This window comes from Armigeres subalbatus, chromosome 3, assembly GCF_024139115.2.
Source record: "Armigeres subalbatus isolate Guangzhou_Male chromosome 3, GZ_Asu_2, whole genome shotgun sequence".
NCBI classification, from domain to species: Eukaryota; Metazoa; Arthropoda; class Insecta; order Diptera; family Culicidae; genus Armigeres; species Armigeres subalbatus.
Window position 1 is genome coordinate 115,910,280 of NC_085141.1, and position 13,326 is coordinate 115,923,605.

Genomic DNA, 13,326 nt, shown 5'->3' on the forward strand with positions numbered 1-13,326 from the left:
CCTTATTCCAGCATTAGGTGATTTACGTGCCAGTAACCATCATATGTTACGGCAGCCATTTCTTAGCTCCCCTTCGGAATCGAACTCTGATACCCATTACCATTAAGATTAATCTCTTTATTACTATTAATAGTTGTTAGGGCAGATATTTGAAAGACCCGATTCGGTACGAAACTATAGAACAACAAAGTGATCTAGATTCCAACTCCATCGTGATATTTAGCATGTATATTATTCCACTCAATGTTTTCAACTTGATTCAAGAAAGGGCCCGTCAAACTGGTTTCCGTTTCAAAAAGAACATATTATTCGCGTCCTGAATACTTAACTGTGCGTACGTTGGGTTGCAAATCAACTAAATGATCGTTAATTGTTGTAACGTTTCGTAATTTGGATTACCATGAACTATTGTGCATTTTGTACCACTCTCCTAAGATTAATGCTATCCCATTACTTCCCCGAAAAAAAACAACAACTTACCATCGTCCCCACAGTCATCATCGGGATCATCCTCCTCGGTGTCGGTTGATTTGGATTTCCCTAGATTCCGGAGCTTTTTCCGCTTGGCCGCTGCACGTCTCCGAGCTGGTATGTTTGGTAAGCATTTACAAGCGAGAAAGAAGAAGTGAAAGAAAAAAAAGCATACACCATCGTTAGTTTGTTTATGTTTGCATATTTGCAGGGGAGCTGATATCGTTACAAGAGGGAACGATTGGGGATATCACCACTACCACCACCAACCGAAGTGGTGACGTTCAGTTCGGGACAAAACAAAACGTACTGATAAGAACGCCTAATCAGTTCGTTGCTGGCGCTGTTTGGCTGCACTTTGACAGCACTTTGTTTAGTATTTGTGTGTTCATGGCGTGGAGCAAGGAGGGGAAATGGTGTTCATTTGGGGGACCGACGATGTTCATGGCCGATTTGACGCAATCGCAGAGACGGTTGCTCTGGATGATTCTATGTGTGGGTGGATTGTTCAATGTGTTGGTGAAAGTTTTGGTTTTCCACGGCAGTATTTGTTAGCACAGCACATAAATGTCAAAATTTAACATTATTTCATGGATTATAATGATATAAAGCCTACAATTGAGAATACCAAATTATATTTTTACTGTTTACTATCCTGTTGGGAAAGGGTCGTTGGATGTCCCAGGAGAAAAATAATTTGCATCCGTTTCTGATTCCAACAGGAACAACACCATCAGTTTAATATGCAAGAATTCAACTTCATGAAAATGAAACAAAGGAGCTAAGCAGCAATATGGCCTATAGGGAATGGTAGCTCATCGGAAATTCTGTTTATGATCTATTCGTGCCTCACGCAAAGCTTCAGCACAGAAACTGATACATGGCGAGGCGATATTTTATTGCATTATTTAATGTGCGCTATCCAAATAATGTGAAAACACCTGCGAATTAAGTTGTAATAATTCTGGTTATATCTTTATTATTGCTTCACGTATGAGGACAAACAACTTGGAATAATTCACTTATAGATGATGTGCTTTCGTTGTCAACTATTTAGAATTTGAATGTATTGACGGCAGGTTGTCCTACTTTCAGTGCAAAAAAAACTGCTCTTTGATTCTACTCTATCTAAACGATTTTATAGCCTTAACTAAGTAAGTGCAACTAATAGAGGCATATTTGAATTTTCTAAATGACATGTCAAACTATTGAAAAAATGCACACCAGAGCCACAGAAGCGCGCGCTGAATATACACTGGAGTGTTTTCACTGAAGTGTTTTCACTGGAGTGTATTTTCAGTGCTCACGCCCCCTTCTGGTGTGCATTTTTTCAATAGTTTGACATGACATTTAGAAAATTCAAATATTCCTCTATTAGTTGCACTTACTTAGTTAAGACAATAAAATCGTTTAGATAGAGTAAAATCAAAGAGCAGATTGTTTGTGCACTGAGTGTAGGACAACGCTGATTGACGGGATAGGTACTATAGTCTCAAGCTAGCATTGCAAGTAAAGGCGTAGAGTTGCCAATACTCTTATGCCTGGCGCATTTTAGAGCTCCATACTCGTCAGCCCTTGAAAATGTTCTTCCAGATCCGATTCCACCGCGTGCATCCAGGCATACCACGAAGTCGCTGGTCTATATCTGGTTCTCTGTTGAATATTGTTTTCGCTATTATTTCTTCCGACATCCGACAGCCGGAATTCGTGTTTTATACGATTCACAATATTTTCTTCCTTGTATTCATTCTATAGCACGGCATAAAGGCTCCCCCAAACCTAAGCGATTTCATCGCCGCGACGGCGACAGCTAGTCGCCGCGATTCTATCGTTGGGTCGCTGCAGGCAATGTTCCATTCACCCTTCCATACCAACGGCGACAGAATCGCAGTCGCCAAGCGATAGAATCGCGTCGCGATTGTCTCGTCGCGTGTGTTTGGGGGAACCTTAAATGTGTCTGCGCCACACACCATCTCCAAGTTTCCCTCCAAGTATTGTACGCAGCACTTTCGTACTTCTCGTCCACGCTTCATGTCTGTAAAGGGCCACGGCACGCTAGCTTTCACATACTCAGTCACTGAGTAGAAATGTATTGCCCTCTTTTTCTTTCCCACGGAAATTGAGCAAAATTTCCGTGAGAAAAAAAAAATACTGGAATATTTGTATGACCGTGCATCACTTAAGAATAGACAGCCCAGTTTTTGCCAAATTATATTCGTTTTCTTCTGGAATAGAAACTGGAATACTTTGAACATCAAAACACAACCTTTTCGATGGAATTGTGTCAGAATATTGATCCATTTTTGGCGAGACAAGGTTCGACAGGTCCGCTATTTTATTACAAATTTACGATCGACCAGATAACATAACATTCGGTTCATAGGAAATATTTCTACTTCCCAAATTGTGAAGTGGCGTTTGGCCAAAGATCAAACTTACCTACTCTATATTTCTACAAGGGTTGAAAGGATTTGATCAACGTGGAGGCGCATGGTTTTTCAAGTATTCTAAACACTGAATAATTGGATGTATATACAATACAGGTATACTTCTCCTCTTCATCTCATTTGAGAAGCACAAAAAATACAGCAATAAAAAGGAATTTGATGTCTTTCTTATTTTTGTGTTCTTCATCAGCCGTCAGCACGCATGTTACTTAAATGAAGCGACGAGAATAGTGCGATATTTCTTCCTTTTGCGATAAGATAAATATATTTTCAGTGAGATGGGAATGGGAAAAGTACCCCTATAACAATCATTTTCCAATCGTATTAGTAGAGACAACGAAAGGAGTATTCTCAGGTGTCATATACAGAGTGACCACTAAATTTCTATTTTCAAATTCCCGCTCTTTCGGTTTTGCCGGTACAGATTTTGAAATTTCCCCGAGATATAAAACCATCAAGGAATGGTTTTTATTCGTCAAATTTATAACTGTGGAACAAACGTGCAGTGGTAAAAATGTTGCCAAAAACCTATCTAAAACGCTCCATGAAGGAACCCAATATGAAAGTGACAAAACAAAATAAAAATCGAACTTTATTAATATGGCGTGAATTTCTGTGAATGCTCATTTGATGGATTGGGAACAAATAGGGTTACTGCTCCTGGACTTCATCTCATAGCTCCGATATTGGTCTCACGAAAAACAAAGCAATGGAGAGGTATTTGGTTTATTTTTTATTTTTGGAATTTTTTTCAGCAGTAAGCACGCATGTTAGCAAAAAGAAGCGACGAAATTGGTGCACAGATAGAAAAAATGAATGAAATTTACACTAAAAATCATGAACATAAATGGAACATCATTATTAGCGTAATTGCACGCGTGATATAGCCTAAATGTATACAATATTTAACGTGAATCATCAATATTGCTTGCAAGTTGTACGCAAACTTGTTAGGAAGCGTTTCAGCGTAGAATAGCGTAGTTATCCGCATCTCAAGTTTTACGCGCTGCTTACTTTTCACATTTTTTTTCTGTGTGCCGTATTTCTTTGTTTCGCGATGAGATGAATATATGTTCAGTGAGATGGAAAACGGAACAGTTCCCCTATGGAACTTACGAAACTAAACAAAATCCAAAACAAAATATCTCGATCAGTTTTTGAATGTTGAAATACAGCTTGTATCAAGAATCCATATTTTATACAGACTCCAATTATTTTAAAAACCATGAAGCTATATTTTTTTTACTTTAAATAATAAACTGCACATCCTAGGTTACCGATAAGTTGATGAATCGGTCTTTTTTTTTCTATCAAGCTGTTATCGGGATGAACCATTCCTCCGGAAGTTCCTCCAAGGAATTCCTCCGGAAAATCCTCCAAGGAATTCATCCCATGAATTCCTCCGGAAATTCATCCCATGAATTCCTCCGGAAGTTCCTCCAAGGAATTCATCCGGAAGTTCCTCCAAGGAATTCCTCCGGAAGCTCCTCCAAGGAATTCCTCCGGAAGTTCCTTCAAGGAATTCCTACGGAAGTTCCTCCAAGGAAGCCGTGTGGTGTCGGCAGCTGGTTATCTGGCTAAGAATAACATTACGGATTGCCTGTTCCAGTGGTAAAAGTCCACCATACAGGTGACCCCTAATTCGCGGTGTGATGCGGTTGTATGCTTACCGTGCCTACGAATGAATGGTTAGGGGGTCTAATAAGAACCTAGCCGCAAACGGAGCCTGTGAAGCACCAGGGCGCCCTTCACAGTATTTAGCCCTCGCTGCGCTAACTGGAGCTACTGCGTAGTTGACTTTTTGATTCTCCGAGATAGTCGGCTACTCTTATTCAATCTCAACGTGAGGTTAATTAAGAGTGGGGTTATGAATATGTGTTTTACTTCATCAAATTGTCACCTATATGGATTCGCATGATGCGTTTTTCACAGTGTACTCTGTGTCTCATCTTTCACGTTCGGCTTTGGCTACTCTTGTTCAATCTCAACGTGAGTGTGGGGTTATGAATATGTGTTTTACATAGTTTTTCAACAAACTCACCTATATGGATTCGCATTATGTGTTTTTTCTACAATGTACTTTGTGTCTGTCACCTATATGGATTCGCATTATGCGTTTTTCACAATGTACTCTGTGTTTCGTCTTTGACGTTCGGCTTCGGCTACTCTTGTTTAATCTCAATTTGTGGTTGAATAAGGGTGGGGTTATGAAAATGTTGTTTTTTACTTAGTGTTTCAACAAATTGTCACCTATATGGATTCGCATTATGCGTTTTTCACAGTGCACTCTGTGTTTCGTCTCTGACGTTCGTTCATTGCTACGTCCTCAGTGTTTTTGTGACACCTCTCTTTAGTCCCTAGCTTAATGCGTGTGAGTCTACATAATTGGCTTTCCTATAAATGGTATATCATATGCATTTGCATTGTGTGACTTATCCAGTATATTTTATGCTTCGCGTTTCATTGCGTTTTGCAAAATGCATCGTATGTATGTATTATTGATTGTATCCTCCTTCTCCAGAAACCTGTTCCATTCTCCTTTTCAACTTCACTTCCTCTTCCTTTCCCCTTTTCACTTCCTTTTCCGTCAGGTAAATGATGAGAAAGGCCAGTGAAGGCGATGACACAAATCTCCCAAATTGAGGAGAACGTGCCTCCTGAGCCGACGTTTTGATACCTGATACTAGAAGGAATTCCTCCGGAAATTCCTCCAAAAAATTCCTCCGGAAGTACCCCCAAAAATTTCTCCGGAAATTCCTCCAAGGAACTTTTCCGGAAGTTCCTCCAAGGAATTCCTCCGGAAGTTCCTCAAAGGAATTCCTCCGGAAATTCCTCCAGGAATTCCTCCGGGAGTTTCTCCAGGAATTCCTCCGGAAGTTCCTCCAGGAATTCCTCCGGGAGTTCCTCCAGGAATTTCTCCGGGAGTTCCTCCAGGAATTCCTCCGGGAGTTCCTCCAGGAATTCCTCCGGGAGTTCCTCCAGGAATTCCTCCGGGAGTTCCTCCAGGAATTCCTCCGGGAGTTCCTCCAGGAATTCCTCCGGGAGTTCCTCCAGGAATTCCTCCGGGAGTTCCTCCAGGAATTCCTCCAACAGTTCCTCCAGGAATTCCTCCGGGAGTTCCTCCAGAAATTCCTCCGGGAGTTCCTCCAGGAATTCCTCCGGGAGTTCCTCCAGGAATTCCTCCGGGAGTTCCTCCAGGAATTCCTCCAGGAATTCCTCCGGGAGTTCCTCCAGGAATTTCTCCGGGAGTTCCTCCAAGAATTCCTCCGAAAGTTCCTCCAGGAATTCCTCCGAGAGTTCCTCCAGGAATGCCTCCGGGAGTTACTTCAGGAATTCCTCCGGGAGCTACTTCAGAAATTCCTCTGGGAGTTCCTCCAGGAATTCCTCCGAGAGTTCCTCCAGGAATTCTTCCGAGAGTTCCTCCAGGAATTCTTCCGAGAGTTCCTCCGGGAGTTCCTCCAGGAATTCCTCCGGGAGTTTCTCCAGGAATTCCGCCGGGAGTTCCTCCGAGAGTTCCTCCAGGAATTCCTCCAGGAGTTCCTCCGAGAATTCCTCCAGGAATTCCACCGAGAATTCCTCCGGGAGTTCCTCCAGGAATTCCTCCAGCAGTTCCTCCAGGAATTCCTCCGGGAGTTCCTCCAGGAATTCCTCCGGGAGTTCCTCCAGGAATTCCTCCGGGAGTTCCTCCAGGAATTGCTCCGGAAGTTCCTCCAGGAATTGCTCCGGGAGTTCCTCGAGGAATTTCTCCAGGAGCTCCTCCGGGAGTTCCTCCGAGAATTCCTCCAGGAATTCCACCGAGAATTCCTCCACGAATTCCTCCGGGAGTTTCTCCACGAATTCTTCCGAGAATTCCTCTAGGAATTCTTCCGAGAATTCCTCCAGGAATTCCTCCGGGAGTTCCTCCAGGAATGGAGGATCAGATGGAGGACGATTTACGGACCCTCCGTAGACTGCGTGATTGGCGACGTGCAGCCACGGATCGAGCTGAATGGAGAACACTCTTATGTACTGCACAGGCCTTAGTCTGAGAAAATAAAATAAATAAATGATATCCATTATGCTTGAAATCTATTGAAAAGTGTTTTCCCCACGGGGAACTCGTCCTGGAACGGAATGTCTGGATTGCCTGGTGGCCCTAAAACAGTAAGAAGCAATTTGGTGATGTAATTTCAAGAAGTTCGATACCCTCTCTCGACCCCTCTGAGAACTTGTTCTGAAATAGCCACTCGAATGTTCACACGTCTGATTGGCTCAAGATAATCATAACATAAACCTGCTGTGGACATTTCAAGAAGTTTGATACCGAAATCCAAGGGCAGTATTACCTAATCAGGGCATATCCCTGGAAATCCGGATTTCCCGGACAGCAGCGTGTTTGGACCGATGAAACCCAGCAACAGCACGATACTTCCGGGGACGAGTCAGCCTAGGGCTGAAAGTCTCCTCAAAAAAGATAATGAAAAAACAGCACATTAAAGAAAAAAATGGAATCGAATAGGCCCAAAACTGTTGAAATCGGTTGAAATTTGCCTAAGATAAGCATTTCAGTTTTCAATGCTAGCCATTTAAAAGGTAAAAAAAAGTCGGAATCCCTTCCTCCATCCCTCTTTGAATAAAACTTCCGTTAACCCCTACAATCGATTTTATTAATCATTATTGCGGATCTGACAGAGTTTTAACGTCTTGCTATGAAAAATCATTTTTAATCGTGAATTGAATTCCGAACAGGAACCTGGGTACCCAGCCGATTACATACGGATTAATATGTCCATGCATCCGTATGGTAGCATCTAAGCTTTTTAAAAGATCATCTACAACTAAGGATCACATTAGTGGTGAGAGGACTCCTCCTTAAGGGTAACCTTTCGTTGCTTATACTTCCCAGCTCTGAAGAGATTTTTCTTTTTGCAAGCATGGTGATAATGTTCGTGTTGAAGTTTCTTTTATTTAAGGCACAATCCATTGACAAACAAGAAGCGTTATCAAAAGCTCCTTAAATATCCAAGAAGGAACAAAGTGCAGTATAGATACCACTGTATGAAGTGCCGTGATTGTTGACTTACCTGACCGGCAGGGAAACTGGAACTTAGACAGTGGATGTTTGATCATGTAGTTTGAGTTGATAAAATCACTCAACACTATTTTCATAGCTTTCAACTGAACTGATGAAAGATCTGAAAGGCCTGAATGATTTACGATACATCTTATTTTGCTTTCCTACTTTTGGTATAAAGATAAGTTCTCTTGCCTCCATGAAGATGGAATATAGTTGAGTCTTAGAATCTCCAAGTAACAATGTCCATGCTTATTGGATTTATTCAAATATTATATCAGATTTATAATAGCAATCACTATAGCTAGTTGCTCAATTTTATTGTCACTCTTACTGCTGTCAATAAACCTCATAAATATGTTAAACAAAAATTTAAACATCAAATGCCTATTGGTCTTATGAGCAGATCTACGGTTGCAATGAGGAGCGTGAAACATCCTATTGTCAAATCTCGATCAAAACCACAACTTTTGATCGTAATGTGATTAAATAAATAACCCCAATAAGAATATTTGTATATTGCAAAGAAATTATACCGATTTAAAAAAGGCAACATCAAGAATCATTTTCAAGTCACCAATTTATCACTGGAATTTATTATTGGGGTAAGCTGGATTGTCTTTAAGATTTGTGAATTTGGTTACAAAATTAGCAAAAATATCAACACTCACCTTCCATGATATGCATTTTCTCTTCCTCGGTGGTTCTCTCCTCCGCCAGGATCACCTCCTCTGTTGTAGCCATTATTGTAGCGACGAGCAGCACAGCCACATCACATCCGATTTCGGTTCCGTCAGGCGCGCACCCGTCCATCCATCATCCCGTCGAAGGCAATTGATGCAAGAGCACGCCGCGCCCGATAATGAGAGAAAAGCGGCGACAAAATGAAAAATGCAACGGAGTGGCAATTAGTGAACCAATTAGGCGTGTCGTAATTAAACAACAATGCAACCAGGCCACCAGCTCGAGAGAGCTTTCTCCTGAAGTGGTGCTTCTTGGTGGTGGAAGCTGTGACACGATCTGGTGGTGATTGGCTGGTGGGAGAAGGGTTGGGTGCTACAAGTGCACGAAAGGATGCGGGTTCTTAATTTTGCTCTTTTTACATTTAGGAAAGCGGGTTTTCTGGGTGCTGCGAAGGGGGTAAGGGTAGTACGTGAACAAATTTCTCAAGCGATACTGTACCAGCTTTGCAGATCCACTCGACGTAGCCGTTGAGCTCCTTCTCTAGCTGCTGCTGTCTACGAAGCTTTAGGAATTCTTGCCTATTCTCTACCTTTTCTCGCTCTTTGGCAAACTCACTGGGTTTCGAAGCGTTTTTACAGGGTGGAAAAGGAAGATAAGAAAAGCGCATTTGGTGTGCAGATACGCAAGAGTGTGGCTAGTATTTTACGTCGAGAAATTACGGCAATCAAATCTCCCGATGGTTGCACAAATCGATTCGCTTCATTTGCGTTTACAGACACGTAGCAAATTGGTGAATCTGATGATGGTTCGATGTTTACGAGTGTGTCATGCGTGGCATGATTCACAAAATACATTACATTATGCTGTGAAACGGAGAGTTATCCAGTTTTTCAATGTACATGTACAATGTATTATCTTCTCCCATCCAAGTTTAGAAATTGTAACAATTCCACAGTCATTTTGTCATTTTCAAAGATAATACAAAAGCGAAATTAAAAAAAAATACTTAAAATTTTCCATTCAAGATAACCTTCACCCGATGGGGAAGATATTTAAAAAAAATCACCAACTTGACATATTAGAGTTAACTCATAGTGATAAAGATAAATCAATTGAACCGTACTACCATCGAAAAATTTGACCAGCAGTTATTCGACAGCCTACTCGTACAATGCATTTCAGAACATAAAATAAAACCAGGCACCGATTCTACTACAAAACCTGCTTGCGTAATCCAGTTGAGATAGGCCGTCATGGATTCCACGAACATTTGCCGTTTGCGACATTTGTGAAATTCTGCTCGGCGTTCGACGCGGCCTCTCTCGTTAGAAAACTCTCTAAGTTAATCGAACCAGGTTCGATCGAGAACATAAAACTCGTTAAACCAAAAAAAAAAACAATTTTCTTACAACACCTACCCGCTGAGGACACCAAGAACTAGATTAAGCATAAAAAATGATCCCAACACTATCAGCGGCACGAAGTAGATCCAGTTGAAAGTTGATCCTAAGGCGTCGTTGGTCTGAAGGAAAATATGACAGATTATGATCGACCGCTTACTGCATTCTTCATCGTCGGGAAGCTTACCCAATAGAGGATGGCGGTCCATCCTTCCATCGTGATACACTGAAACACGGTCAACATGGCGAAACCAATGTTGTCAAAGCTGGTGATCCCGAAGTTAGGGCCCTCCCACTGTTCGACGCACATACTATCGCTGCTGTTGCACACGTACGCTCCGGTCGGTGCTATCGTGTCGTTGTCCGCATTACACGGCGTCGGAAACTCACCCTCCTTGACTATTTGTGCTGCAAAAGTAACCAACTCTTGTGTCATCTTACGATCATGAGCAAACAAACCCGATCGATACTTACAGATATCCTCTAAACTATAACAACTTCTATGCAGAGCACCCGAGTAAAACTCTAAGCCTATGATTGCGAAGATAACAATGGCAAACAAGACTAACAATCCTATTTGCAGCAACGGCGCCATGGCTTTGATGATAGACTTTAAAACTACTTGTAAACCTGCGAGTGTGGCGTGCGGAAGAGAAGAAACATAGCGTTAATGGTCGTGAATCTACATTTCACCGGAGGCTACTCATCTACAGCTACGACATCGAAAAGGACATCACACAGGAAGAACGTCTATCACGCTCCTCCGAGACTAGAAAGGAAAGATCTATTTTCTATCTATAGACATCTACACACAGTATAGCGGGAGAAGACAACATCTAGCGGTTCTAGCGTCGCTACTCACTAGGAATTCCAGAAACTAATTTCAAGGGCCGCAACACACGGATAGCCCTCAACGTTCGCAGATCTACTTCGGGTCCCTCCTGCGGGAATAATGTGATGAATCTGCGTTTGGGCGCAATTTTTTTTTCGTTCGAATTTGAAATATTGTGGATGGGAGTAAAGCACGCACACGGGTATGGAGAAGAGAAAGAGGAAACGAAACGTAAACTAGGCTATCAAACTAAGGTTCTATTGTAGCTTGAATATTTGAAAGCATATTTGAATACAATATAATGAGGTCTAGAACCTCAAGTAATAATTAAACTACGTTGTATTTTCTGTTTCACTAATTTACCATGTGAAACCAAAGTGAGGATCAGATAAGATATTATTACTCTAACCTTTATTTTGGTATTGAAAACATTCTGAAGAATTGAAAAGAATAAATTTCCATGTAGCTCCTTATAATAAGAATATCGTAGGCAGTGATGATTGTAGACACTGATTTGAATCATTTTTTATCATTGAATAGGAAGTTTGCAGTATCCTAATTTAAAATTATCATCTGCACCTGAGAATTTTATTTCACATCAACTGCTGTTTATTTTTTTATTGAACTGCTGCATCCATTAATTACGCCATGCATTCAAAATTACAAGTGAGTATGATAATGCTATATGAATTACTTCCGTTTAAGCGTGAAGTAATTTATGGACATTCTGTGAATCATTTTTTTTATGATATAGCACGTAGTGGAAAAAAACTTGAACATACTCATTTACCTCTACTGAATGAGTTAAGTTAAAGCAGGTGTCCTACGAAAGGCTGAATACTCATAAGGCTAAACTCAAAAGGCGGAAAGTATCAAAAAGCTTTAAATCATCTTAAGGCTGCAATGTATTAAAACGCTGAAATTAGTGAGATGCAATATTGCATGCTCAACATCCCTTTTCTGGCGACGAACATCTAAAACATCCTGAAAAAAGTCGTCAAAAATATAAAAATAGCCAGACGAAATTTCAAAACAACAAAATTCCTGCTGGGAAAAACGGCAAACCAGATAACGAAAAATGTTCTTATTTTAGTTCACCCTTGAAAAAGGCCAAAAATACAGGCCGAAACGTCGGGCAAAACAAAACTAATCGTTTTGACTTAATTAGACTGAGAAAGCAACACAATAAAATACCAAATCTTCCAGTCACATTTCTTTTGTATAAAGAATAAATAATAGTAAATTGAAAATAAGATATGAAGAACAAATCACGAACAATAAATAATAAAACATAAAGATTGAAGAATGAAAAATAAGGAATTAAGAAGGAAGAAGAAAATAGGATAAAGAAAGAATGAAGAAGAACGACGGATGACGGAAATAGAAAGGAGAAAAAATTAAGAGGGAAGAAAGAAGGAAGAAGGTAGAAAGAAGAAAGAAGGCAGAAGATAACAGGAACAAGGGAAAAAGAATATAAAAAGGAACAAGCAGAAGAAGGAAGAAATAAAAAGGGAAAAAGGAAGAAGAAAGAAGAAGGAAAGAAGCAGAAAGAAAGAAGCAAGAAGAAGGAAGAACATAAAAGAAAGAAGGAAGAAGAACGGAAAATAAAAGAAGGAAAAAGGAAAAAAAGGAAGACAGATGGAAGAAAGAATAAGTAAGAAAGAAAAAATAGGAAGGAACAGGGAAGAAGGAAGAAAGAAGAAAGTTGAAATAAGGAATAGAGAAAAAAAGAAGTAAAAAATAGTAGGGGAGAAGGAAGAAAGAATGAAAAAGGTAGTAAGAAAACGGAATAATAAAGAAGAAAAATGGAAGAACGAAGAAGGAAGAATGAATAAAAAAAGGAAGAAAGAAGAAACAAGGAATTTGAAAAGAGGAAGAAGAAAGAGAGAAGAAGGAGAAAGGAATAAGTAGAGGTGTGCGCCGCCGCGCCATGCCGTCGCCGCAGACAGTTTTTGGCACGTCGCCGACAACATTTTCGCATCGACGCGCCGTCGTTTATAATTTGTCACGCCGCTGATCTTTAATTTTCCACGCCGATTCAAATTTGAAGAAGTCCGCAGAGTTTTCAGTGGAAATACCGGTGAATCAGTAGAATTGCCGTAAAATTTTCTGATTGATCCCCACAACATTACGTTGAAACTCCAGAGATTTTGTCGTGAAGATACCAATGATTTTCTTGTAAATTCTGAACAATTTGTTGTTGAAATTTTGGAAAACTATTCGTAAAAATTAATTAAAAAAAACTCGTGCCAAGCATTTTCAGTTGAAATTTTTTGAAAATTTCTCGTTAGAATTGAACTTTTGTACGGAGAAGGATCGTTCAACAGAAAGCTATTTGGCCGAAGTCCTCGAGGCTGATAATTGTTTGATCGAATATGTCGTTTGACCGAATAAACCATTTGGTAAAAGACTATCTAGACTAAAGTTATTTGGCCATTG

At 40.5% G+C, this 13,326-nt stretch overlaps 1 protein-coding gene across 9 annotated transcripts in view; it reads right to left on the reverse strand.

Annotated features, from left to right (window-relative positions):
• The window catches only part of LOC134220600 (voltage-dependent calcium channel type A subunit alpha-1), a 283,554-nt gene that overhangs the window by 153,416 nt on the left and 116,812 nt on the right, over positions 1 to 13,326 (reverse strand). For all 9 annotated transcript variants that reach the window (XM_062699693.1, XM_062699692.1, XM_062699696.1 and 6 more), the window contains exons 4-10: positions 10,918 to 11,018; positions 10,530 to 10,685; positions 10,243 to 10,463; positions 10,074 to 10,177; positions 9,154 to 9,269; positions 8,643 to 8,702; positions 481 to 585 (exon numbers count right to left, since the gene is read on the reverse strand). In XM_062699693.1, coding sequence (XP_062555677.1) covers positions 481 to 585; positions 8,643 to 8,702; positions 9,154 to 9,269; positions 10,074 to 10,177; positions 10,243 to 10,463; positions 10,530 to 10,685; positions 10,918 to 11,018 — 863 coding nt within the window. The remainder of the gene's footprint in view (positions 1 to 480; positions 586 to 8,642; positions 8,703 to 9,153; positions 9,270 to 10,073; positions 10,178 to 10,242; positions 10,464 to 10,529; positions 10,686 to 10,917; positions 11,019 to 13,326) is intronic.